At 37.5% G+C, this 26,821-nt stretch overlaps 5 protein-coding genes across 5 annotated transcripts; 1 reads left to right on the top strand and 4 right to left on the bottom strand.

Annotated features, from left to right (window-relative positions):
- Positions 1 to 979: 979 nt before the first annotated feature.
- LOC131351539 (extracellular calcium-sensing receptor-like) lies at positions 980 to 6,448 on the bottom strand. Its single transcript, XM_058386956.1, has 8 exons — positions 6,430 to 6,448; positions 5,222 to 5,366; positions 4,554 to 4,842; positions 3,849 to 4,397; positions 3,585 to 3,788; positions 3,161 to 3,358; positions 1,964 to 2,087; positions 980 to 1,872 (listed from the first exon to the last, which is right to left on the bottom strand). Exons 1-8 carry the CDS (start codon positions 6,446 to 6,448, stop codon positions 980 to 982), a joined length of 2,421 nt encoding a protein of 806 aa, XP_058242939.1.
- A 664-nt stretch (positions 6,449 to 7,112) lies between these two features.
- On the bottom strand, positions 7,113 to 11,407 carry LOC131352207 (extracellular calcium-sensing receptor-like). Its single transcript, XM_058388152.1, has 6 exons — positions 11,199 to 11,407; positions 10,132 to 10,420; positions 9,031 to 9,849; positions 8,690 to 8,914; positions 8,101 to 8,224; positions 7,113 to 8,005 (listed from the first exon to the last, which is right to left on the bottom strand). The coding sequence occupies exons 1-6, from the start codon at positions 11,405 to 11,407 to the stop codon at positions 7,113 to 7,115; spliced, it is 2,559 nt and encodes an 852-aa protein (XP_058244135.1).
- A 547-nt stretch (positions 11,408 to 11,954) lies between these two features.
- LOC131352200 (extracellular calcium-sensing receptor-like) lies at positions 11,955 to 15,212 on the bottom strand. The gene is made up of 6 exons (XM_058388145.1): positions 15,067 to 15,212; positions 14,570 to 14,858; positions 13,609 to 14,421; positions 13,274 to 13,498; positions 12,947 to 13,070; positions 11,955 to 12,859 (listed from the first exon to the last, which is right to left on the bottom strand). Exons 1-6 carry the CDS (start codon positions 15,171 to 15,173, stop codon positions 11,955 to 11,957), a joined length of 2,463 nt encoding a protein of 820 aa, XP_058244128.1. The 5' UTR covers positions 15,174 to 15,212.
- A 584-nt stretch (positions 15,213 to 15,796) lies between these two features.
- On the top strand, positions 15,797 to 20,229 carry LOC131351538 (extracellular calcium-sensing receptor-like). The gene is made up of 7 exons (XM_058386954.1): positions 15,797 to 15,805; positions 16,733 to 16,890; positions 17,046 to 17,343; positions 17,613 to 18,446; positions 18,648 to 18,869; positions 19,129 to 19,252; positions 19,334 to 20,229. The coding sequence occupies exons 1-7, from the start codon at positions 15,797 to 15,799 to the stop codon at positions 20,227 to 20,229; spliced, it is 2,541 nt and encodes an 846-aa protein (XP_058242937.1).
- A 1,988-nt stretch (positions 20,230 to 22,217) lies between these two features.
- On the bottom strand, positions 22,218 to 26,203 carry LOC131351537 (extracellular calcium-sensing receptor). The gene is given in 8 exon segments (XM_058386953.1): positions 22,218 to 23,128; positions 23,212 to 23,335; positions 23,418 to 23,639; positions 23,726 to 23,931; positions 24,016 to 24,541; positions 24,664 to 24,952; positions 25,048 to 25,198; positions 26,149 to 26,203. Coding segments are annotated over 8 exon segments (2,484 nt in total).
- Positions 26,204 to 26,821: the final 618 nt, after the last annotated feature.

Genomic DNA, 26,821 nt, shown 5'->3' with positions numbered 1-26,821 from the left:
AAAATTTGATTTAGACTGATTTTCGACAGTAGGGGACTGAAGATTTACTTGGCAGCTCTCCAGGCGTGATTGTTCTCACCTTGGGCCACATTCGTCTACTCCTCCAATGGATTGGATTTTTAAATCTGTCTAAGGATATGACACAAAAAGTCAGTAAGACTTTGAGGCCACCACTTACTCTAGGACTTACCATGCTGCTTATCACTGCATAAACTTCCTGAGAGTCCAGCAGACTAGTGGCTCATGTTCAGTTCAATTTAAATTTTTATTTGTTAAACAATTTTAATAATTATTGTCGTCCCCATAAAGCTTTAGAGAAACTGGAGGTAAATGTATATATCATAATGATGGACTATGACAGTTAAATGACATGAGAATGTTTTCAATTTAGTTGCACCACATAGGAAGTTGCACCATAGAGGAAATATCATTGCAATTTAACAGGAAAGTGAAAAAAGAACAAGCAAGGGTTCATCAGTCATTTTTAATCTATTTTCTGAGAAAAGGAGCACTAAAATGGAAGTATGTTTGATGACAAACTACAAGAAAATCCATTATGGATTTCTTTAATGCACATCACATGTCACATATGTGCTGATAATTTCATCATTTCTGCACAGGGGAATATAGTCTTTTGTGATGTATGTGAGTCACATAAATGTGCATGAAACAGATTGAGTAATAACTGAGTATTTAATAACTGAGTTTTCCTAGGTTGTATTATATTCATCATTTTCCAAAAGATTAAAGGATGTGCTGTAATTCCAGTCCATCCCAATTGACATTCAGTAGAACCAAAAATATAAAGAGTAAATGAGTGATTTGAGAAAATCAGAATCTGCTTTTATTCAAGTCAAACTCACGTTTCATATTTTATAAATATAATAAAGTCTGATTAATATTTTATGATCACATAATTATTGGTGTTTAACAGACAAACACAAAGTGTTTCATGATGGTGTTTAATATTTGATCATTTTTATTTCCCCATTAGATGCTGTTTGGTATTCTTTTCTGGTTTGAGTAGTATAATGTAACACTTTGGAGCAAATAAACACAAAAGGAGGCCAAAGCTTGAAGCTAAAATAGCAAATATTTCAACTGCAGTGGTGAATTTACCAGGTGAACTTACATAGGCAGGTATAAACGCCAGCCACACTGCACAAAATATTAACATGCTAAAAGTGATATATTTAGCTTCATTAAAATTTCCAGGCAATTTTCGTGCCAGAAAAGCCAAAATGAAACACAAATAAGCCAAGAGTCCAATATAGCCAAGCACACACCAGAAGGCCAGCTCAGATCCCACCCTGCAGTCTAGAATGATCTTAGAGTGCTGATATTGTGTGTTTTTATAGGGGCTTGGAGGGGAGGATATGAGCCAGGCAGCACAGATGATCACCTGGACCAGGGTGCAGCTAAAGATGATGATCCTCTGCTGTGTAGGCCCGAGCCATTTCATCACGTTGTTTCCAGGCTGTGTGGCTGTGAAAGCAGCAAGAACCACTAAGGTTTTACCCAGGATGCAGGAGATGCAGAGGGAGAAGGTGATGCTGAATGCAGTGTGACGTAGCATGCATGACCATGTAGTAGGCTCCCCAATGAAGATCAGAGCACACAGGAAACACAGGGTCAAGGAGAACAAGATGAAGAAACTCAGCTCTGAATTATTCATACGCACAATAGGAGTGTTTCTGTAGTAGAGAAAGACTGCAAATACAGCTAAGGTGACACAAGCCCCAACAACAGCAATAACTGTCAGTGTTAACCCCATTGCATCATGGGAAAGGAACTCAATGACCTTGGGAATACATTCTGTTCCATCTGCATTGGACCAATAATTTTCAGGACAAGCCATGCAGTCTATTGAATCTTTAATAAAATAAAAAAGAAAGGGATAGTTAAAACTGGATTTATATTACTTATCATCTTTGCTTTTTAACATTTCACTGAGGCCACCAACCTGTCTGATTACTAATCTTGCCACTGTCACATGGTACACAGTCAAAGCAGCACAGAGGCTCCCCTTGACGGACAGCTTTCCTAGATCCCGGAGGGCAGCTTTCACTGCAAAAAGAGACTGGCACCTGTTTGCAACAAACAACACCCCCATAGGTCAGTAAGCATTTTTTAGCTTAATATCTACAAATTATTTATATAATTATATAATTCTTATATTACGAATTACACAGTAAAGCAACCATTTAAAATGAAACATAATTATCATTTCATGACCTCCTTAGGCAAACTCTTAGGCCATTTTTTCCCCATTTCTATCTCTCTCCCTCTCTCTTTCTCTCTCTTTGTTTGTTGGTTAAAAATATTAACTATAGAGTTAAAATATTTTAGAGAGAGTCTAATCATTCATCGAAATGGGAATCGCCTTCCCTGTGTGAATAGATCTGGATTGGAACGTCCAATTGCACATTATACCTTATAAAGGAGCTATTCAGTAGTTTTTAAAGGATACCAGCGTCATGCATATGTGATATCTGAGGTGCCCATCAATGTGGTGTGGAGCTGAAGCATTTTGCCATTTTATCTAGCTGATGTTCTGTAGGTGCCCTAAGTGCACTCTCCTGGATTTAATCTCACACCTCAGCACTCACTATAAACAGATGCTGAGGGACCAGTAAAGAGCACTAGCTACCACTAACATTGCAACTTTAAAAATTTGTTATTATGTATATAGTCACATATAACCAGAAAATTTGCATATACAAATTTTGTGTAATGTATACACTACACTACCTGCTATCTATTTTGTGCATACTGGCACAGGTTATTTCTCATTTTAGATACAATATTGGAAACAACATGACAGAACAAAATTGTATAATAGATAAACGGGCAAATGTGCTCTCTGATTTACGCTATGCTTATTGCTAATTACTAAAAAAAATATTTGCTGCATGTGTTAAATTGTGCTACATACATTTTGGGCTCCATCCTATTCACTGAAAACAGTGAAAATTTGTAAAAACTGAGCAGCATTTAGAAGATCATTCTCTGGATTCTTGAATGCACTACAGCAGCCTGATGCAATATTTAACCAAACTCACCAACACTTGACCCTACTGAACTTCAATGGTTGGTTTCTCATGTATTGAACTAAATTCTGAGAGCAGCTTGCCTCACTTTTGTCTCCAGCCCATGTGACAGGCATGTCATAAATGACCAGCTCATTCCCAGCCTCACGTGACCCATCATACATGCCCACTTTAACCAGCTCAATATTGCCAGCTGTGCCCTTCTGCCAGTTGATCAGGTCGTAGGATGGGATCGAGTCACCGTTCATATCAAAGTTCACCAACTCACCGGAAATAGTGAATGATACCTCTTGAAGGTAATACTGGAGCTATAAAACCACAGAGTAATAGTAACCCATATGGACATAAAACAATATTCCATGGCTCTGAATTTCAGAAGGAACTATACTTTCATATTATTCATTAGGGGTACACATTACTCCTGTCAATAAAGTTACAGATTGAGCTATATATGCAAAATTTTAAGGCTGGGAATAATTTTAAAAGGAATTTTAATTAAACATTATTCTTTGTGAAAATAGAGAGAATTGTCACCTGCCAAGGGTAGACATTACTGTTGTCAGCACATGTGGAGTTAATGAACGGCCCATTTCCAGGTTTGCAGGAAGTAAGATTGTGGAGGGAATGAGCAATTGCATAGACACTTTTATATATATTGTAGGCAATGCGAGGGCTGGATGTGTTCATGTAGGCAGAGTGTTGCTTGTTGAGTGTCTCTTGCCCTGTGCAGAGGGGCAGCTGAATACGATCAGAGGAAAAGGGAGAGCACCCATACAGAGCACCCCATAGTTCCTGCACCAGACTGCTAGAGGAGTATGTCTGTGGGTTCACTGTATTTATATAGTCTCCCAGCTTTGGAATATTGCCCTGTCGTATCCCAAACCCAATCATGCCTCCAAGAAAGGGGTAGTATTCACTTCCTGTGAACACTGAAGCAGTTGCCAAGGCTTCACTAGCAATCCACTGAATCCCAGTAACATTTAGTTTTATATAGTCCTTCATAAAAGGTGTGAGTTCTCCCTCAGCTGAAAACACCACCACCACACGGGCACTGGAGCTGTTCATTATACGGATGATCTCTATTGCTTTCTGGCTGTTGTATAACAGAGGAATCATCTCCTGATAAGACACACATACATTTGTACCTTCCAGCTCCTTAAGCAGTCCCTGCAGGGCGAAGTGGCCATACACATGATCTCCCCGCACTACACCTACCCATGTCCAGTTGAAATGTATCAGCAGCTTGGCAATGGCTTTCACCTGGTATGCATCACTGGGGATGACTCTAAAGAAGGTAGGGAATTCTCGTCTGTTACTTAGGCAGGCACAGGATGAGAAGTAGCTTATCTGAAAGGGATACAAACATGATTTTTACATTTACCCACATATACACAGTCATATATGCATGGATACTTTAATGCATCTCTCCTCTCTCTCTCTTCCTCTCTAAAATAAAATAAAATAAAATAAAAAAATTCTTCTCTCCTTGCAAAAAATGCATACCATTGGAATCCTAAAATGCTGTAAAATCCTAGACACCACAATAGACTCAGCTGAACCAGATTCAGCAATAACAGCCAACATTGGGCTAGCATGTGAACACATGGGTCTATCTGCTTCAGTCGGTCCATTCATAACAGCTAGAGCTGCTCTCTGAGCTGTTAATGGGTATGCACAAGAATCAAACATTTTATAGCCCAGAGTGTGGTTAGGCAGCAGTTCAGTACTGTTGTTAATTTCCTCTACAGCAAGCTTCAAGGTCAGAGCCCAGCGGAAAGCTCTGGGATCAAACCTGCAAGAGTCAGTAAGAGTAAGAGTAAGAACCAGCACTGATAAGCATTCACAGGCAAATTATTAACAAAGTCTGAAAAGATTTAGTAATGTATACTTTGCAGTTTATATTCTTTATTCTGACCTATATGAACACATCTAAGTTTAGTTAGAGTTTATAATAATAATAATAATAATAATAATAATATTATTATTATTATTATTATTATTATTATTATTATTATTATTATTATTATTAAGTAATTGTTTAGTTTTGTGCTGAAAGCATTTAGAAGTCAATAGTTCATTGTCTATTTTAAGTGCACAAAGACAACGATTTAGGAATTCCTTTTCACATTACAATAATGATGATCTAGTACAGTTTTTGAGGACATTTCTACCCATTACACTTTACTGGTCCAGGCTTGTATGTGCAGTTCAAATCTGGCATTTCCTGATTGTAGTGAAAAGGGAAAATGCCCCCAATGACAAAGTCTCCATCAGCGATGAAGCCTGGTCCCAAACCATTCTGCAGAGTGCAATGATCTAAAGAGAAAATAAAGACAGAAAAACAGAGCACGAGTAGCCACATAAATAGAGGAGCCATTCTCAGGGATGAATGTCTGATTCCTTACATTGTGTAGAGAAGGGCTGGACACTATCCTTTATATGGCACAAGTATACTTCCCTCTATCGAATCATGTGCTACAGTTGCATGGCATCACCCACAATCATAATTTTGGTGGATGTGGTACATCATGTATGTTGTTTATAATTTGATGTGTACATGCATAAAAGAAAGTTTTTGAGAAACCAGAAATACAACTATTTAATTTTACTAACTCGTTAAGGCTTGAGCTTATTATTCAGTTGTTCAGATTTAAGCATATTGTTAAAAATCAATATTTTAAAGAAATATATTTTATTAATATTAATAATCCTTTCCCCCCCCTTAGAACTGGCTATATACTTTAATCCTGGCTTGCTTATTAGGGCTAAATATATTAAATTCAAAGGTATATCCGGATTTTATAGTATATGTTTGTGACAATATGGTATTAAAAGCACTGTGCAAATTAAAATTGAACTAAATAGAATTTAATTGATTTCTATTGTATAAGTGCAGGCTTTGTGTTCAACTAATCACCTCAAGTGGCCCCTAAAGGCATCACACCATCCACATGCACCTGTGCTTAATCAGCTTCACCATGCCACTTTTTAAGAGAGATTTTTCTTCTCTGACACACTATTTATAGACTTCATAGAGAAGAAGACATACGAACATTCTATTACAACAGTATTGTGAAGAGTGCCATTGTAACCCTAGGACATTTATGATTAAATTCTCAAGGATTTTCCAAATGCTTTACAAGTACATGAGACTTCAGTCACAACCATCAGTTTGACTAAATAAGCCAACATATTATCACTGTTTCCTGTATATTTTAAAAGGTACATGCTAACTGTACCTGTTGTATTAACATGTTTAAATGTTATTAGCAAGTTTATGTTCCTTTTTTTGCCTATTGATATTTGAGCTGTATTGCTGTGTGACTGTGATTACTGAATTACTGGTACTGGTGGATTACTGGTATAGTAACTGCTTTACTTGTAGTGACAAAGGACATTACCTTTGGTGGGTTTTGGTTTCTTTTGGCAACTTATATGTGGCAGATCTTAGATGAAATTGAGACTTTTAGGACAAAATTGAAGACCACTGGTATATGGTAACTTGAAAAGTCAAATAAGCTCTCCTATATACTATGTTGTAACATTTGAAGGCAAGTTGTAGAATATTTGGGCAATATTTTGTATAGAATTGTGAGTTAATCAGTTATGCTGTCAGTGTGGGTGTCCTTGATAGCCTCTGATTTTCTCCCACCACCAATAAAATGCCAGTACATGGATTAAATACTCTAAATTGCCCCTAGGTGTGAATGTGTGTATATGGTGCTCTGTGATTGACTGGTGTATCATCCAGGGTGTAACTCTTTAACAGGGCCAGTGTTTCTGATATAGGCTCTGGATCCACTGTGACCCTGACCATGATAAGAAAATGCTAAAACTGAGTATTAAATTTAAATATTGGCATATAAATAGGGCATGATCCAACTTAATAACCCTTCTTCAATGTTTCTTTAGTTTCTGTTTATTTTCTGTTTTAAATAATATTTCGATGGTAGATATACATACATATATACATACAAATAAAAATATATATATGATATCTGGCAAAAATGTGTGGATCAATTATCTTCTGTGGTGAGTCCTCATGGGAGCAGCCAAAAAAAATTATTTCCCCATTAGATGCTGTTTGGTATTCTTTTCTGGTTTGAGTAGTATAATGTAACACTTTGGAGCAAATAAGCACGAAAGGAGGCCAAAGCTTGAAGCTAAAATAGCAAATATTTCAACTGCAGTGGTGAATTTACCAGGTGAACTTACATAGGCAGGTATAAACGCCAGCCACACTGCACAAAATATTAACATGCTAAATGTAATGAATTTTGCCTCATTAAAATTTCCAGGCAATTTCCGTGCCAGAAAAGCCAAAATGAAACACAAACAGGCCAAGAGTCCAATATAGCCAAGCACACACCAGAAGGCCAGCTCAGATCCCACCCTGCAGTCTAGAATGATCTTAGAGTGCTGATATTGTGTGTTTTTATAGGGGAATGGAGGGGAGGATATGAGCCAGGCAGCACAGATGATCACCTGGACCAGGGTGCAGCTAAAGATGATGATCCTCTGCTGTGTAGGCCCGAGCCATTTCATCACGTTGTTTCCAGGCTGTGTGGCTGTGAAAGCAGCAAGAACCACTAAGGTTTTACCCAGGATGCAGGAGATGCAGAGGGAGAAGGTGATGCTGAATGCAGTGTGACGTAGCATGCATGACCATGTAGTAGGCTCCCCAATGAAGATCAGAGCACACAGGAAACACAGGGTCAAGGAGAACAGGATGAAGAAACTCAGCTCTGAATTATTCATACGCACAATAGGAGTGTTTCTGTAGTAGAGAAAGACTGCAAATACAGCTAAGGTGACACAAGCCCCAACAACAGCAATAACTGTCAGTGTTAACCCCATTGCATCATGGGAAAGGAACTCAATGATCTTGGGAATACATTCTGTTCCATCTGCATTGGACCAATAATCCTCAGGACAGATCATGCAGTCTACTGAATCTTTAGAAAACAAGCAGCAAAAGATGTATTTAGTATACAAATCTAAACAGTTATTTGTGATTTTGAATATATGTGAAATGACTAAGCCTACTGACCTGTCTGATTACTAATCTTGCCACTGTCACATGGTACACAGTCAAAGCAGCACAGAGGCTCCCCTTGACGGACAGCTTTCCTAGATCCCGGAGGGCAGCTGTCACTACAAACAGAGACTGGCACCTGTTTACCACAAAAACAGCCAGATGTCAATAAAGCTCTAAACTATGCAACAAGATATAATAAAAATAAATTGAAACAACTCTGTTTTCATTCATTATTACAAAATAGTGTCAAATCTGAGTAAAGAAAAATAATTAAATTTTTGCTTTATTCAGGTCTCTTTTAGCACATACTTTCCTGTCAAAAAAAGGAAAAATAAGGAAAATTAAGTGTAGTAATTAGGTTTGATTTATTGCTTATAAAATGTTACATTCATGCTATTCATTCAAGTGCATCCCAGTCACTGAAAGCTATACTGAAAGAATACTATACTAAAATAGTATTCTTTGGCTTCTCACATAGAGAAGTCTGATCCAGGTCTCATCTGAGGTCTGTGTGCTTAGAAGCAACTTACCGCCACTTCACCCTACAGAACTTCAACAGTTGGTTTCTCATGTATTGAACTACATTCTGAGAGCAGCTTGCCTCACTCTTGTCTTTGGCCCATGTGATAGCTGTGTCATAAACGACCAGCTCACTCCCGGCCTCTCGAGCCCCATCATACATGCCCACTTTAACCAGCTCAATATTGCCAGCTGTGCCCTTCTGCCAGTTGATCAGGTCGTAGGACGGGATTGAGTCACCATTCATATCAAAGTTGACCATCTCACCTGAGATAGTAAACGACACTTCTTGTAGGTAATGCTGGAGCTATGAAACAACATAAACGTGGACCAAGAGCAATACTATGATATGCTATAAAAAAATGTAATTTACAAAAATTATTTCATATTATTCATTTTGACAATACACAGAATGAGCTGTACCTGCCATGGATAGACTTTAGTGCTGTCAGCACACATGGAGTTATTGAATGGACCATTTCCAGGTTTGCAGAAAATAAGATTATGGAGGGAATGAGCAATAGCATACACACCTTTGTATACATTATATGCAATGCGAGGACTGGATGTGTTCATATAAGCAGAATGTTGCTTGTTGAGTGTCTCTTGTCCAGTGCAGAGAGGCAGTTGAATACTATGGGTAAGAGAGGAAATGGGAGAGCATCCGTACAGTGCAGCCCATAGTTCCTCCACCAGGGGGTTGGATGGGTATGACTGTGGGTTCACTGTTGTTATATAGTCTTTCAGTTTTGGAATATAGCCCTGCCGTATCCCAAACCCAATTGTGCCTCCTAGGAAGGGGTAGTACTCACTTCCTGTGAAGACCGAAGCTGTTACCCAGGCCTCACTGGCAATCCACTGAATACCAGTAACATTTAGTTTCATATAGTCCTTCAGAAAAGGTGTGAGTTCCCCCTCAGCTGAAAACACCACTACTACTCGAGCACTGGAGCTGTTCATCACACGGATGATCTCTATTGCTCTCTGGCTGTCATACAGCAGGGGGATCATCTCCTGATAAGAGACACACACGCTTGTATCCTCCAGCTCATTAAGCAGTCCCTGCAGAGCAGAGCGCCCATACGCATGGTCACCCCTAACCACACCCACCCATGTCCAGTTGAAATGTATCAGCAACTGGGCAATGGCTTTCACCTGGTATGCATCACTGGGGATGACCCGGAAGAAGGTCGGGAATTCTCGTCTGTCACTGAGGCAGGCACAAGAAGAGAAATAGCTGATCTGAAATAGGAAATGTACAACATTGAACCATGAAGAATACATTTCATACACTGACTTGTATATCAGTCATAATTTTCATATTCATTTACTACTGTATGTAAATTGGGACAGTGTAAAATGTTTAGCTTGGTCTTGTTTTTATACTGTTTCCATACACACAGCCACATATTTGGAAAAGCATGCTTAAGATTTTCCACTAACATACACTTGGAAAAATTAGTTAAATGCATTCATGACATTAAAAAAAGAAAGAAAAATAATTTAAAAAAAGAAAAAAGATACCATTGGAATCCTGAAAGGTTGTAAAATTCTAGACACCACAATAGATTGAGCTGACCCAGATTCACCAATGATGGCAAGCATCGGGCTCGCACTTGAACACATGGGACTATCAGCTTCTGTTGGTCCATTCATTACAGCCAGAGCTGCTCTCTGACCAGTTAAAGGATATGCACAAGAATCAAATATTTTATAACCGAGAGTGTGATTAGGGAGCAGCTCACTACTGTTGTTAATTTCCTCCACAGCAAGCTTCATAGTCAGAGCCCACCGGAAAGCTCTGGGATCAAACCTGAACAAAGAAAGAATGAATATAAGAATGAGAAATCTCTGCCACATTACTAAAGTGGCTGAGGCAAAAATGACAGTATACTGTATATTCTTTGTTTTGACCTACATATATCCAACACATTCACACACACAATTTTTTTTAAACACAAACTGATATGACATATTATGCATATCACTATTACCTGGAATTTGTTTGTATATTTATAAAACTGGACATTTTATGTGTATTGTGTATATTATTGTGTAGTTTCCAAAATGGATGTTTCTTCACATTTTTTTTAAAAGTTGCTAATAGCACTCATATTAGCAGGAGGATGTGTTGGAATATCTAGTTAAATTTAAGATACAATCGCTTTGCAAATATACAGATTTATTATTATAAATCTGTATATTAGTTAAAAAAAAAGATCTCCTAAATAGTAACTTAAACAAAGATTTCTCATAATAAAAAACAACTTCTGAACAAATAAAATATAGGCTACTACATAAGAAAATGCTACTCTACATAGAGTATATAATAATGAAAATAATATTTATATGAATTTTCTATTATATGCTGTTTGGTATTCTTATTTCAGGTTTGATTGAAACTTCAGAATGAGAAAGCTCTGCCACATTACTGAAATTGGCTGAGGAAAAATTATGCAGAATATTGTACATTCTCTATTCTGACCTACATATTCACATACATAAAGATTTTTTAACACTATTTCCTTTGATTTCAGGCAAAAAAATAATTCAGTGGTTTGCAAAGTTGCACAGTATTAATACGTTCATACCCATTACACTGCACCGGTCCAGGTTTATATGTACAATTCAGATCTGGCATTTCCTGATTGTAATGCAAAGGAAAAATGCCACCAATGACAAAGTCTCCACCAGCCATGAATCCTGGCTCAAAATTATTCTGCAAAGTGCAATGAGTTTCCAATGCTCCACAAAAGATGGAAAAGCGGAGCACCAGGAGCCACAGAAGAAGGAGCGTCATCTTCAGCAATTAACATTGAGAGTGGGTAGGCAGCTATATTTTATACGGCACACGTAGGTTGACTCCCAAACTAACCATGCGTCACAGTCACATGGTGTCCTGCTCTTACCCACAATCCTAATCCTAGTTGTTTTGAACAACACACTTCACCTAGGATATTTGTAAAAATATATATTTGTGTATAATGTGTTAATTGACAAATATTTTTTTCTCACATTTTTTACACTTTTTTTTTTGCCAAATCTCTAATAATAGCACACATATTAGCAGGTGATGTTTTGCAATATCTATTTAAAATTGGAATTTAAAATAAAAGTATACCATTTTCTTAAAATATACTTTCATTAATAATAATAATATTTTTTTATTATAATATCTCCATGATTTATTAATTTATTTATTCAATCTCCTCAAAAGTATTTTAATGTTTATTGTCAACAAGTATCTTCATAAACATACTAATATATATACACAACAACCAGACAAAAACATGTAGGTTACTAAAAATTAAAAGATACAGTGCATACAGTATTATAATAAAGAATAATTATTTTGTTCCCTTTCCCATTAGATGCTGTTTGGTATTCTTTTCTGGTTTGAGTAGTATAATGTAACACTTTGGAGCAAATAAACACAAAAGGAGGCCAAAGCTTGAAGCTAAAATAGCAAATATTTCAACTGCAGTGGTGAATTTACCAGGTGAACTTACATAGGCAGGTATAAACGCCAGCCACACTGCACAAAATATTAACATGCTAAAAGTGATATATTTAGCTTCATTGAAATTTCCAGGCAATTTTCGTGCCAGAAAAGCCAAAATGAAACACAAACAGGCCAAGAGGCCAATGTAGCCAAGCACACACCAGAAGGCCAGCTCAGATCCCACCCTGCAATCTAGAATGATCTTAGAGTGCTGATATTGTGTGTTTTTATAGGGGAATGGAGGGGAGGATATGAGCCAGGCAGCACAGATGATCACCTGGACCAGGGTGCAGCTAAAGATGATGATCCTCTGCTGTGTAGGCCCGAGCCATTTCATCACATTGTTTCCAGGCTGTGTGGCTGTGAAAGCAGCAAGAACCACTAAGGTTTTACCCAGGATGCAGGAGATGCAGAGGGAGAAGGTGATGCTGAACGCAGTGTGACGTAGCATGCATGACCATGTAGTAGGCTCCCCAATGAAGATCAGAGCACACAGGAAACACAGGGTCAAGGAGAACAGGATGAAGAAACTCAGCTCTGAATTGTTAATGCGCACTATAGGAGTTCCTCGATAATGCAAGAATATTGCTAACACAGATATTGTCAGACATGACCCCACTATAGCTATCACCATCAACACAATTCCCATTGTATCCCTGTGAGACAGGAACTCAATGACTTTAGGGATACACTCTGTTCCTTTCACATTGGACCAGAAGTCTTCAGGACAAGCCATGCAGTCTATTGAATCTTTAAAGACAAATGTAGGGCAGAAGGTCTTATATCATTTTTGGTAAGGTACTTTTAAAATATAGTAAATACATGTTCAAATATTACCTGTCTGATTACTAATCTTGCCACTGTCACATGGTACACAGTCAAAGCAGCACAAAGGCTCCCCATGACGAACAGCTTTCCTGAATCCCGGATCACAGCTGTTACTGCAAATGGATACTGACACCTGATTTTACACAATATAAAAGATAAAAAAAAAAATAAACAGCAAACATTCAAATGTGTTGTAAATGAGCCAATCAGGAATCACAGTGTGATCAGTTAGGTCAGTTATCTTTTTTTATTTTTTTTTTTTAATTATTAATTGTCTAACTAAACTAAATTGAGACTGTATGTTAACATACAGTGTACATTGTGCGAGCACCTTGCCTTGCTCTGATTTCCAGGCCACTTTATTCTTTCATCCTGGATAACCAGTTCCTTCCCAGCATCCATTGAACCATCATAAATTCCCACTTTGATAAAGTCAATGTCTCCATTTGGGAGTCTCTGCCAATTAATCAGATCATAAGATGGAATCGAATCTCCTTTCATATCAAAGTTTACATGTTCACCAGAAAGTGAGAATGACACTTCCTGAAGGTAATGTTGAAGCTTTGATGTTGGAAAAAGAGGATTGATTTTAAAATAAATGAAGACAACTATGTTAACGATATACTTGGATTATTGCATATTTTCACTTTAGTATCTCTGAAATACTCTACCTGCCAAGGATAAATATCATTGAAGTCTGCACATTCAGAATTTTCAAAAGGTCCATTTCCAGGCATACACTGAAAGAGATTATGTAGGGAGTGAGCAATGGCATATACTGCTTTATACACATTATAAGTGACACGTGTGTTAGAGATGTTCATGTAGGCAGAGTGCTGCTTGCTGATTGTTTCCTTTCCTGTGCACTGGGGTAGTTGTGTGGTACTGACAGATGAAGTGAAGGACGTGCAGCTGTATAGAGTCTCCCACAGCTCCTGCACCAGGGGGTTAGATGGATACACCTGTGGGTTTACTGTCATCAGATACTCTTTCAGCCTTGGTATGTATCCCTGGCGGATAGCAAATCCAATTGTTCCAGCTAAAAATGGATATGCTTCTGCTAATACTGAGGCTGTGACCCAGGCCTCACTGGCTACCCACTGGATTCCTGTGATATTTTGAGCTGAAAATTCTCTTAAGAAAGGGTAAAACTCCCCTTCTCCTGAAAACACCACCACTACCTTTGCTGTAGAATGTTTTATCACATTTAGAATTTCATGGACTCGCTCTTGCTTGAAATCTTTAGGAATCATTTCATGATATGCCAGACATATATCAGTGTTTTCTATCTCTCTCTTCAGGCCTTGTAATGCAAATCTGCCATAGTCATGGTCTTCAGTGACCACTCCAATCCATGTCCAGTGAAATCTCTTCAAAAGCTGAGCTATGGCTTTCACTTGGTAATCATCACTTGGGACTACTCTAAAAAATGTAGGAAATTGTCTACGATCACTTAGACAAGAGCAGGTTGAGAAGTAGCTTATCTGTAAAACAAACAAGAAAAAAAGAAAGAAAAAAACGTCCTGACCACTGTGATTTGATAATCTTTTGTAATTTTAGATGAAGAATTACAAGAACATTAGAAGAATATACCAAATCAGTAGTGTACAAAGAAAAATATCACCCATTTACCATAGGAATTCTGAAAGGTTGCAGTGTTCTAGAGACAACAATTGACTGTGAGGAACCCGATTCTCCAACTATGGCGAGTAAAGGACCTCCACGAGAACACAATGAGCCTTGACCATCATCCTGGTCATTCAATACAGCCAGGACTGCTCTCTGAGCTGTAACTGGTGTAGCACAGGAATCAAAGATCCTGTAGCCCAGGGTGTGGTTTGGAAGAAGAGATGTATTGTTGTTGATCTCATCTATAGCAAGCCTCATTGCCAAAGCCCAGCGCAATGCCCTGGAATCAAACCTACATTGTAGATAGACATATTAAAATCCAATAACAGCAAATATTCAAAAATATTTAGTTATACACTCATGACTGATGTTTTGTAATAATAAGTATACCAAGTGAGTGGAGTTACACATTCTTCTTTAAAAAAAAAAAAAGCCCAGGAAACATCATTTGCATCTTTTGATATAAAAGACTACATCAGATGAATATTTCACATTCTCACCCCTGACACTGTGCTGCGAAAGGTTTGCTTTTGTAGTCTGTTTTTGGTAGCTCCACTCTGTAGTGCAAAGGAAATATTCCTCCTATTGTGATATCTCCATCAGACATGAATGCAGGCTGATCAAAGTCTCCTTGTAATGAACATTTTGATGAGGGAACATATACAGCTGAGCAAGAGAGGGAAAATGCAGAAAGTAAAAGATAAATCATTTCGCTGCCAACTTGTGTGCTGATGAAGATAATACTGACTGCCATGGCTTTATATAGGAGGTTTGACCCCATGCATCTCACTATGATTTGACATCATCCTGAATAACATTAGTCAGGTGATCCCTGCTTATTATCTCCTGTGTAGATCTGTTCAGAGTGTAAAAATGCTTCCTATCCTAAAATGTAGCTTCCAGAAACCTACAATGCAGTTTAAGGCAATATTAACTGAGATGTGGCTCAATTATTATGGCTTACATTTGAATTTCTTTGCATCACATGTATTATTACTTTTATGTATACTGTATGTATTATATTATATATTTTATATATATATATTTTTTAGTAGCATAGGCCAGTCAATTTGAATAAACACCCTACTAATATGTAGGCCTGCATGCCTCTATTAGGACAATGTAATAAAATAAAAGGGAAATAGATAACAGCACTAGATAACACCCTTTCGATGGAACTCGATTATCGAATATTACTCCTACTGTCTGAAAGATCTGTGAATGAGCTTCATGCATAAGGTATCTTGTAATTTCATATAGCTATTGTGCATAATTTATGTATTAATATTATGAATTAAATTCTCCTAGGTGTTTGCACACTTAACTTCTCATGTGTATACATGTAAATAGTGACTTTTTAATTTCATTCAAGAAATATTTTAATAAACTCTTATTTAAAGGCTTGACCATGATTGTATGTATTCATATAATCAATAAAAAACAATGTGAGTGAAAAGTGAATGCATTTTAGTAGTATGTAATTACCCCACATCAAATGATGTATTCAGTGTTTTTTCGTATTATATGCGTACCAAGTGATCCGCTGTGGCGACCCCAAACCGAGAGCAGCAGAAAGAACAACAACAACGTATTGTATATCACAATCAGAAAGAAAGCTGTATAAAATAAATCATAAAAAAAGTGTAAAATCTAGGGCACTCTTAGGACCCTCAACCGCCTTTATAGTAACATAATCTTAATTGTTTCTTTTACTTAGAAATGTTAATTATAAATGTTTAAATTATCATATATCATAAAAAGGTGAGATTGCATAATAGGCCGGATGTCGGATTTTACCTGCAAAAATATAATCTCCAGTAGAGCTGCTTCTCTAAGATGTTTAGAAAAACTTATTAGCCAATAATCTCATTAAAAAATAAATGCGTAAACCCTTTGCATTATGTGAAGCTGATATATTACTTGCTAATATTAAGATCACAATCTGAAAAGCAGTTGAGCTGTCTCATTGTATAGAAAGACTGACAGTAGTAACAACAAATATCATTGGTTCACATGTTTCTCTGGGACAAGACAACACTGTCCCCTGCTCATTATGGTACCTATATAAACCCATCTGCACCATCTTTCGGTTTTGTGTCAGTTATGGCATGCCATTGTAATTTGCTCACTGTATGGTTTCTTTTAAATACATTTATGTGTTGTCAGTCTACAAACAATGATGAGTGCATCTATCAGGGAGATGAAGGGAACCATAGTTTCTATATGAGTGGAGATGTGATTTTGGGAGGCCTATTCCCCCTGCATTACAGCCCTGTTTCAGCAGTGCTGCCTTTCCAAAGCAAACCTGAACCAACTGATTACAAGTAGTATGTGACTGATACTTTGAAATATGTAAAGGGATATATTCATTGCTAACTTATATTTATCTACTTTCTTTTATTTGAAATGCAATATCTCTTTGTATATTTGTGTTATAAATGAACTTTTACTACAGCTGCTTTTTTTGTGTACCTTGCAGCTTTAGTCCTCGAGCCCTAAGGTGGATGCGAACAATGACCTTTGCTGTAGCAGAGATAAACCAGAGACAGGACCTGTTACCAAATCTGACACTGGGATACCACATCCGGGACAGCTGTGATGACATACCTGTGTCAGTAAAGAACTCACTTCTCCTGGTCAATGGGCAACCAGAAAAAGCAAGAGGATCTGGATGTGCAAATGTTATCAGGCAGCCCTCACCAGTTATTGTAGGAGATGCTGCATCAGGGATATCCATGGCTGTGCTGAGAACACTAGGCTCATTCAGTGTACCTTTGGTAAGGCAGAATCTGTTATTCTTAATAAGCCATATTCATGATTGTAAATTACAGCCCATACTTTTAATGTACACAGTAGAGGTTTACTTGTTGCCCAATTTAAAATAGTTGCTAATACTTTACATGCATATATAATTACATGAAAGGAAAAAAAAAAATCTCACATTATAATATGCAGTGCTTTTACTACTATTTTTTGTGTACTTTTTTGTGTATTTTTTGAGTAACATTCTCACTTTTTTTTTTTACTCATTTTAATATCTTCTCAGGTGAGCTACTTTGCATCTTGCTCATGTTTGAGTAACAAGAAAGAGTTTCCCACATTTATGCGAACAATGCCAAGTGATGAATTTCAGATTAAGGCTTTAGCAAAGTTGGTGCATTATTTTCAGTGGACCTGGGTGGGAGTTATTGGAGTGGAGTCAGACTATGCTCGCTTTGCCATCCAGCTCTTTCTAAAGGAATCGGCCAGATACCATGTATGTCCTGCATATGTTCACTTTTACCCTGTTACACTCACCACAGAATCTGTGCAGGTGTTGATGAGTGTTATTAAAGCCTCCACAGCCACAGTAATTCTAAACTTCTCTGGAGAATCAGAACTGCAAACTATTCTTAGAGAATGCAGGAGACAAAACATCACACATCTGCAGTGGATTGCCAGTGAAGCTTGGGCAACATCACAGGCATTGTTTAGTGAGTTCCATGATCTTTTATGGGGAACTCTAGGGTTTGCTATAAGGAAAGGTGAAATCCCAAACCTTGGTAAATACCTCAGAGAGATGAGTGCTTCCACTGTACAAACTTCATATTTTTTAACAGAGTTCTGGGAGAAAACGTTCAATTGCAGGATCAATGGATCATTAAACACTCATGTACATACACAGGAGGACCAGAACAGGACAGCTTGTAGTGGAAGAGAGAGTCTGGAAAATGTGTACTCTACCTTTACAGATGTATCAGAGCTTAGAGTGTCCTACAACGTATACAAAGCTGTGTATCTCATAGCACATGCTTTGCATGATATGAGTACCTGTGTTCCAGGACAGGGCCACTTTCAAAATGGGACATGTGGGAGCCTAAACCCCCTTCTGCCTTGGCAGGTGTGTGTGAGTGTATGAATGAATGTGTATGTAAGTATTTGTGAATATATTTTAACATTATGTTATTTTAAGTATGCCATTGTGTAATGTTTAAAGTTTTTATTGCAAATTCTGATCTTAACAACTACATTGATGGAAAATATGATTATAATGAGATCTAGAACCAATTCTATCAAACTGACTTCCCAATCTTCCCCAAAGCTGGTAAGCTACATGAAGAAAACAAACTTCACAACACTAGGAGAGTTTGTGCACTTTGATGAGAACGGAGATCCCATTGCATCTTATGATCTGATGAACTGGCAGGTGTCAAGTGAGGGCTTACTTCACCTAGTGAAGGTGGGGTTCTATGATGCATCATTGAAGGAGGATAGCAGCCTGGTCATTAATGAATCCATGATTATTTGGAAAAGAGACAATAAGGTGTGTGCTATTTCATTCTGCACCAGATCATCGTTCATACGTTTACTTATTATTCAGTTTTTCTGCATTATGGTCATTCAAAAAGAAGATATTATGTTTTGTATCTTAAAATGGCATAATACTGTTTGCTCATTAGGCAACTTAATCTCAAAACACCAGCTAAATCTTTTTAACATATCCTTTCATTAGATTTTTGTTTTTAATTTATTTATGTCTATATGTGTGCATGTGTGTGTAACACCTCCTACTTTGTTATTAGGCACCAGTATCAGTCTGCAGCAAAAGTTGCCTGCCTGGCTCCAGGAAAGCCAGGCGAAAGGGTGAACCCATATGTTGCTTTGACTGCATACCATGTGCTGAAGGAGAGATTAGCAATCAAACAGGTGTGAAACTGATTTCAATGGTATTTTTGCTATGATGTTTATGATCATGACAATGGAATACAACATTTTTTCTCCTCACAGACTCAAATGATTGTTTAAGATGTTCAAGGGAAACATGGCCAAACCAAGCCAGGGACAAATGCATACCAAAGGGCTTGGAGTATCTGTCCTATGAGGAGCCCTTGGGAATAGTTCTCTTGGCTGTTTCAGCATTCGGAGCATGTTTGACTACTGCAGTGCTTTATGTGTTTATAATCTACAGAAATACTCCAGTCGTTCGAGGCAACAACATGGAGCTCAGCTTCCTCTTACTTTTATTTCTATGTTCATGCTTTCTGATTAGTCTGACATTCATTGGTAAGCCCACTGATTGGCTCTGCCAGATTAGGTTTACAGCCTTTGGAGTTAGCTTTGCACTCTGCATTGCCTGCATCTTGGCTAAGACTGTAGTGGTCCTTATGGCTTTCAGGGCCACCCTACCTGGTAGTAATGTCATGAAATGGTTTGGTCCACTTCAGCAGAGGTTAAGTGTCATATTATGTTCTTTAGTTCAAGTACTTATTTGTATCATATGGCTGGTGACTAAACCTCCCTCTGCTGCCTATACTACTGCCTTCTTGAGTCCTACTATAATTGTAGAGTGTAAAGTGGGATCTGAAATAGGATTCTGGTGCGTGTTGGGATACATTGGCCTACTTGCATGCATGTGCTTTTTAATAGCTTTTTTGGCCAGAAAACTTCCAGACAATTTTAATGAGGCGAAATTTATTACATTCAGCATGCTTATCTTTTTTGCTGTGTGGATAACATTTATCCCTGTTTATGTGAGCACTCACGGAAAATATATGGTTGCTGTGCATGTCTTTGCTATCTTAGCTTCTGCCTTTGGGCTGCTTCTGTGCATATTTGCTCCAAAGTGCTATGTTGTTCTGTTAAGACCTGAAAAAAACAGCAAAAAGCATATGATGAAAAAATAGTGCAGAATCATTTACCATCCCTAATTACATACAAACACAGATATTTTGAATCATGAAAAATCATGAAATTAAAATGTATTATGTCTGGAATTGTAAAATATTGTATGTTGCAATAAACGTCAGTCTATAATGGCTTTGTCAGGTGCTCCTACACAAAACAAAACAAAATCACACCTAAACAAATATGAAACATTATATATGAAACATAATATAGCAAATCAATGTGGACAACTAACCATAACCATTCATGCATGTTAAACATTCCATTCCAGATTTAGGCCCACATGTAGGTGTGTTCCAGTGTCCACAAACCTTTGACCATACATTATATGTTTTGCATGACCTCTTATATTGGCTATGTTGTTAAACCCTTTAAACTAGCAGTTATTGAACCAGGTATCAAACCAAGGCTTTCAAACCAAATCTTAAATCTTTGTAAGTTATGGGATAATTTCAAATGTCCCTTTATCTCATTGTAGCCTTCCAGCTAAAGATATACTTGCAGGGGAACCATGTGCAAAACATGTTTAATCAAAGTCCTCATTACAGTATTGAAAAAACACTGATTGACATAATCGACCTTCCTTATGTCTCCTTGCTTGTAGTGCTTGATATCAGTATAGCTCTTGATACCCGAGATTAGAATATACCTTTTATCTGTATATTAATTTCTATTATCAAGGGAGCAAAAGAATAGGTCATTCCAAGCTTTTTCTTAAGTTTTACTAGATTGACATCTGCTTGTAAATGTCTGAGTTGGCACCTTTCTCTATGCATCAGAAAGTAAGGTTTGGTGTCTCTGAAAGGTCCACTGATTTTTTCCACTGGTCTCGTAAGGACTTATGCCTTGTCATATATTTCATTTGAAGTATTCCCAGCATTAAATAGCATTTTTTTGTCACCAAGCACTTTGTACATAATAAACTCTACTGAAATTCTCTACATACTCACACGTTTGTCCGCTCAACTGTCCAATCCCCTGTAGAGTCTAGGATTCTGGACGTGTGCAATTAGCATAAAACTGGGGCACTCAAGTGAACAATTGTTTCTTTTATGTTACTGAAGGAAAATATGCAAGTAAGAATTTAATTTAATATTATACAGTGTACCTGTGTACATCACAATAAACCTTGGAGCTTGTGTTCTACTCACAACATGTCCCCCATGCTCTGTGGCACCACACTGAAACCCTACTTTGGTGGGGGCATATGCTGTATGTAGGGATCACTTCACCCATCTTAGATCTAGAATTGGACAGAAACCACTATTCTTATGAATGAGGAAATATGTTGGATAAAGGCCTTTGTTCTGAGCTGTAGGGTCTATATTATATTACTGGGTCTCTTTCCAGTGGTGATTGTACTTCGGACAAAGCAGTACATTATGTTTTCTAAAAGTGATGCCTCCCAAAAATTTGGTAAAACTGGTCTCACTGGTCTGATAGGAAGTAGCTGCCTAATGAACAATGACTTCAGCTTTAAACTATTTGCCCCAAAGCCCCTGTAAAGCCTCTGTCCTTAATGGACAGGTTCTATGTGTTTTGGTGGCCTGTGTGTAATATTACACTCATCTCAACTAAATAGAGATTACAAGAAGGATTCTATCAGTAAGTACAGAGTACCTGTAAATCCAATCGCACACTGTGTTTAAACTATATTTGAACAATAAGACTTTAGGGAAAGATCTTTGTCAGAAAAAAAAGAAAAGAAAAACCGCAAAAACCATTTAAATAAACAATAATGTTCAGGAGCTTCTTATCTCTATTGTCGTTTTTGTTTGTTTGCTTTATTGATAATACTGATATGTTTTTTAAGTAAAACAGCTGTATTGTTCACTATCACAGAGGTTCATCATTTTATAAAAGTAATGTTTCAATTCAAAATGACAATTGTTAATTTAATGTCCATAATTAAAAGTTTCATACCATACCATGCTTTCCTTACATACAAATTTTTATTATTATTTTATCATCTCTCAATGAGATATATTTAAGTAACTTTTGGATTTTTGCCCATTACATGTTTTCTTGTATTTCTCTCTGGTTTGATTAAAATGATGTAACATTTTGGTACAAAAATGCATATCAGTAGGCCAAAAGCTGAAGACAAAATTGCAAAAATTTCTACAGCTACTGTGTACTTCCCAGGAGAGCTGACATAAGCTGGAATAAATGTGATCCAAACTGCACAGAATATAAGCAGACTGAATGTGATGAATTTGGCTTCATTAAAATTATCAGGTAACTTTCTGGCTAAAAAAGCCAGGACCAAACAAACTATGGCAAGAAGGCCAATGTATCCTAGAACAGCATAAAACGCAGTATCTGAGCCTGTGTTACATTCTAAAATTATTTTTTTACTGCGTTGCTCAAAAACCTTATCTGGGAATGGTGGCACAACATTTAGCCAAAGAATACAAATAACTATTTGAACTGCTGTGCATGAACACACAATGGCCCTTTGCTGAGGTGGTCCAAACTTTCCTGCCACATTGCTCCCCGGTAATGTTGCTCTGAAGGCAGTTACCACAACTATAGTTTTCCCCAGCATACAGGAAATGCAGAGGGCAAAGGCAATGCTGAATGCTGTGTGACGCAACATGCAGGACCAGACTGTGGGCTCACCGATGAATGTCAGTGGACAGAGGAAGCAAAATATAAGTGAGAGCAGTAACAGCAAGCTCAGCTCTGAATTATTTGCTTTAACTATTGGTGTGTCTCTAAAGTGTATGAAAATCACCATAGTACAAAATGCTAAACAGGCACCAAATAGTGACACAGCTATTAGAACAATCCCCATTGTTTCAGTGTATGAAAGAAACTCTGTTATTTTCAAAATGCAGCTGTCTTTTCGTTCATTAGACCAATACTCTTCAGGACAGGTGATGCAATCTGCTGCTCCTAAAGCAGAAGAAAAAATATGTTGAAATGCTTGATTACTAAATATGCATTATTTAGGCAACATTAATTTAATATTACTTCACCTGTTGTATTTGATATAGAGCCATCAGCACATGGGATACAGTCAAAGCAGCACAGAGGGAAACCTTTTATTTGCGCTTTCCTTGTGCCTTGTGGACAGATTTCTGAGCAAACAGCTTTTGGAGTCTGAGAAATAGAGCAGAGTAGAGATGTAGCAATAATGGAATTGAAGAAAAATACACTTGCAATTGTAATATGTTTATGCTACCAAATTTCCTGTTCTCCAGATAATCTTGTCTTCATTAATCACAAGTACATATTTTCCATTTTCAGAGGTGCTAAAATGGCCGACTGGAATATGCTGCACTTGGCCATCTCTCATCTGCCAGTTAATGACTTCATATGAGGCAGGTGGATCTCCATTCTCATCAAAGAACACTAGCTCTCCAAATGCATCCACAAAATGTACTTTTTTCAACTGTTCAGTTAACTTGGGGGGAAAAAGGGCAATATAATTACAAAGATGCCAAAAATATAACACTTTGAAAGGAAATGTGAATAAATTGCTTAGCTCACCATATTTGGGGTTATCTGTAACAGAGGAAGACACAGTTTCGAGACATTGGTCTCAGGTTTTTCACAAAACATTACCTGATGTAATGCATGAGCGATTGCATATACTGCTTGGTAAACATTATATGCCACTCTAAGTTGTGTGACATCAAAGAATTTGTTCGTATAATCCACTGTTTCAGCTCCTGAGCATGTTTTTGTGCCATTCTGTAAATCATTTACTGAAGATGGAGGCCTACAGCCTACAACTGTTTCCCAGAAATCACTGACAAAACTGGACTCTGAATCATTATAAGGGCTGATATCTTTGAGAACTGGTCCCAGTTTGGGTATGGCCATCTTTCGGACCACAAATCCTATTGTTCCTCCAAAAGATTTGAACATTTCTGGAGTGGAAGGTCGGTCTGCAGTTACCCATGCTTCACTTGCAATCCATTGTATTCCTGTAATGTTCTGTTTTACCACTTCTATCATTAAGGGATAGAGATCTCCCTCTGGGACAAATGCAAGAATCACTTTGACAGTTGATTGTTTTATCATTTCAACAACTTCAAGGATTTTGCTTCGGGGATATGTCCGTAAAACTGTGCCAACAAATGCAATGCAGACACCATGAGCCTCCACTTCCTTTGTGAATGCTGATATTCCATTACGTCCATAATCATTGTCAGATTGTAAGACTCCAATCCATGTCCATCCAAAACGTTTGACGAGGAAAGCCAAAGCCTTTGCTTGGTAATAATCACTTGGTATTGTTCGGAAAAATGTTGGATATTTATTTTTGTCACTTAAACATGCACATGTTGAAAAGTAACTCACCTATTCAGACACAAACAGCATCCTTTAATAAATGTAAATGCATTTATCTTTATTAAAAAATACTTTTTTAAATGAGAATTAACTTACATTTTTTAAATGTAAATTAACTTAAATGTAATTACCACTGGTACTCTGAATGGCCCAACTGCCCCGGCCACAACTAAAGACTGGGTAGAACCTGATTCAGCTACAACAGCTGATAGAGGAGGTGGATGACATTGAGAGGAAGAATTATTTTTCTCTGATATGCTCGCTAGAGTGAGTGCAGCTCGCAATACATTAGTAGGAGATGCACAAGAGTCTAACATTTTATAGCCAAGAGTGACGTTAGGAAGCAATTTCGCATCTTGATTTATTTCTTCTATTGCAAACATCATGGTTCTAGTCCAGCGAAAGGCTCGTAAGTCAAATCTGTGATTAATGTTAAAATAGAGAAACAAAGCAAAATGAAAAAAATAAATAAATAAATGAGCTCTGACCTAAGCATTTTTCTTATTTTAACTCACCCTTTACATTCAGCTTTAGGTGGTTTGTTTTCAAATGAAGCAAGAATATTCTCCTGTTTGTTAAATATAGGAAAGATTCCACCTATCATAATGTCTCCTTCCTTAAACATGTCTCTCATGTCAAACTTACCCAGCAGCTGGCATGCAAGCGCTGTTGGTGTAAAGAATATTAAACACATACACAATGGATTAAGCTTACCCATGGCTGAAGGATCAGGATGTGTGCTTCTTGTTTTATATAGTACCTTTACATGTCATGTATGTTGTAGGCTGGTTCATGTCAGAGGTGTGTCATTTGGGGAAGCTTTTGTTAGACTAGGAAAACAGACATGGCTGGCAGAGAGTATGGTTAGTTAACATCGCAGATTTTGCAGATTATTCCAAATATACAAAGTATACTGACAGTTATGAAGGAAAACTGTTACTAATGTCCTCTATTATAAGCACATGAGCACAAAATAAAACCCGGATTACCTGTACATCAGGGATCAACAGACACTGTAAAAAAACAGAGCTGTTCAAAAAATGCATGACGAATGATATAGTGAATGCAGTTTTACTGTTAAACAAAGCCACTGCACTTTTTGTCAGTTTTCTTTTATCTTCCGTTTATTATTTAATGTACATGTGTATTAATAAAGGCGCATGGCTTCTACAATGCTTAACTAAATGTACTTGACTGTGGAAACATTATGGTGTGTATGTCAAGAAGCCTGCTGGGGTGAGATACTCAGTGACAAACAGGCTAGGCTAACCTTAAGTTGGAACGCATGATAATAATGGAGAGAGCAGGCAGGAAGAACATGTGAGCCTCACCAGCAAGACGTGTGTTAGAATGTGTTAGAAGTTGATGCCACAGCTTTCTATGGCATGGAGACCAATAGAACAAAACTGGCCTTGCTTTTTGGGTGGGAAGGGTGGTATATGGAATATGTTCTCTCCATAGTCAATCACAGCAACACCATCCAATTGTAGGCATGTGTGAGAATGCTGAAGCGCTGTGTATGTTGCTTTGTTCTGTAAAGCAGAATGAGCAGCAATTCAAAAATGTATAGCTGGCTGGATTCATGTGCCTTGGAGAAAACATATGATGGCTTTCACCCTTTTTGGCTGGTAGCTGTCGCATGATAGGGGATTGAGAGGGCTGATAGGTCATCTTAAAGAGTACTGGTTTCAGAAAACAGTAAAAGTTAGCTTATTGCTTCCCCAACCATACAGGTTGCTTACAGTGATATTTTTGAGAAGAAAGACTAACATGTCTCTCATTCACTCACTCACTCACTCACTCACTCACTTACTCACAGTGCAAATTGTTTTTCCCTTTTATTTTTCCATGGTGCTTTTCATTCAGTGACACACAACACATAAACACATACATATATGGTATATTTGCAGTGCATCATCCCAGTCTGTTCCTGGAACTTCCCAAAAATGCCATGTGACTTGAAATGAACTTTGCCACTTGGGAAGTAATTAGGAGCTCAGTATCAGAATATAATGAACCTGTTATACATCTAAGACTAATATTCCTGTTCATGTGTAATTTTCTGTTAGCTGCCCCACGTAATGAATTTCATTCTTACTTTGTGAGATCCTTCCTCACAATTTTTGTGGTTAAGGTGAGGACTAAATGCAGCTTCTATTTTATATTTTTATCCCTGGAATGAAAGAGTGCTGGGCAAAAGTATTTGTGTACATATTTATACCCATACCTCAGTGTCACATGAAAAGCTCTCTCAAATGAATCAGGATTTCATGGACTGAGATTTGGTTG

Source organism: Hemibagrus wyckioides, linkage group LG04 (genome assembly GCF_019097595.1).
Source record: "Hemibagrus wyckioides isolate EC202008001 linkage group LG04, SWU_Hwy_1.0, whole genome shotgun sequence".
In the NCBI taxonomy this organism is placed as follows: Eukaryota; Metazoa; Chordata; class Actinopteri; order Siluriformes; family Bagridae; genus Hemibagrus; species Hemibagrus wyckioides.
This window is presented reverse-complemented; position numbering and strand designations above follow the sequence as displayed.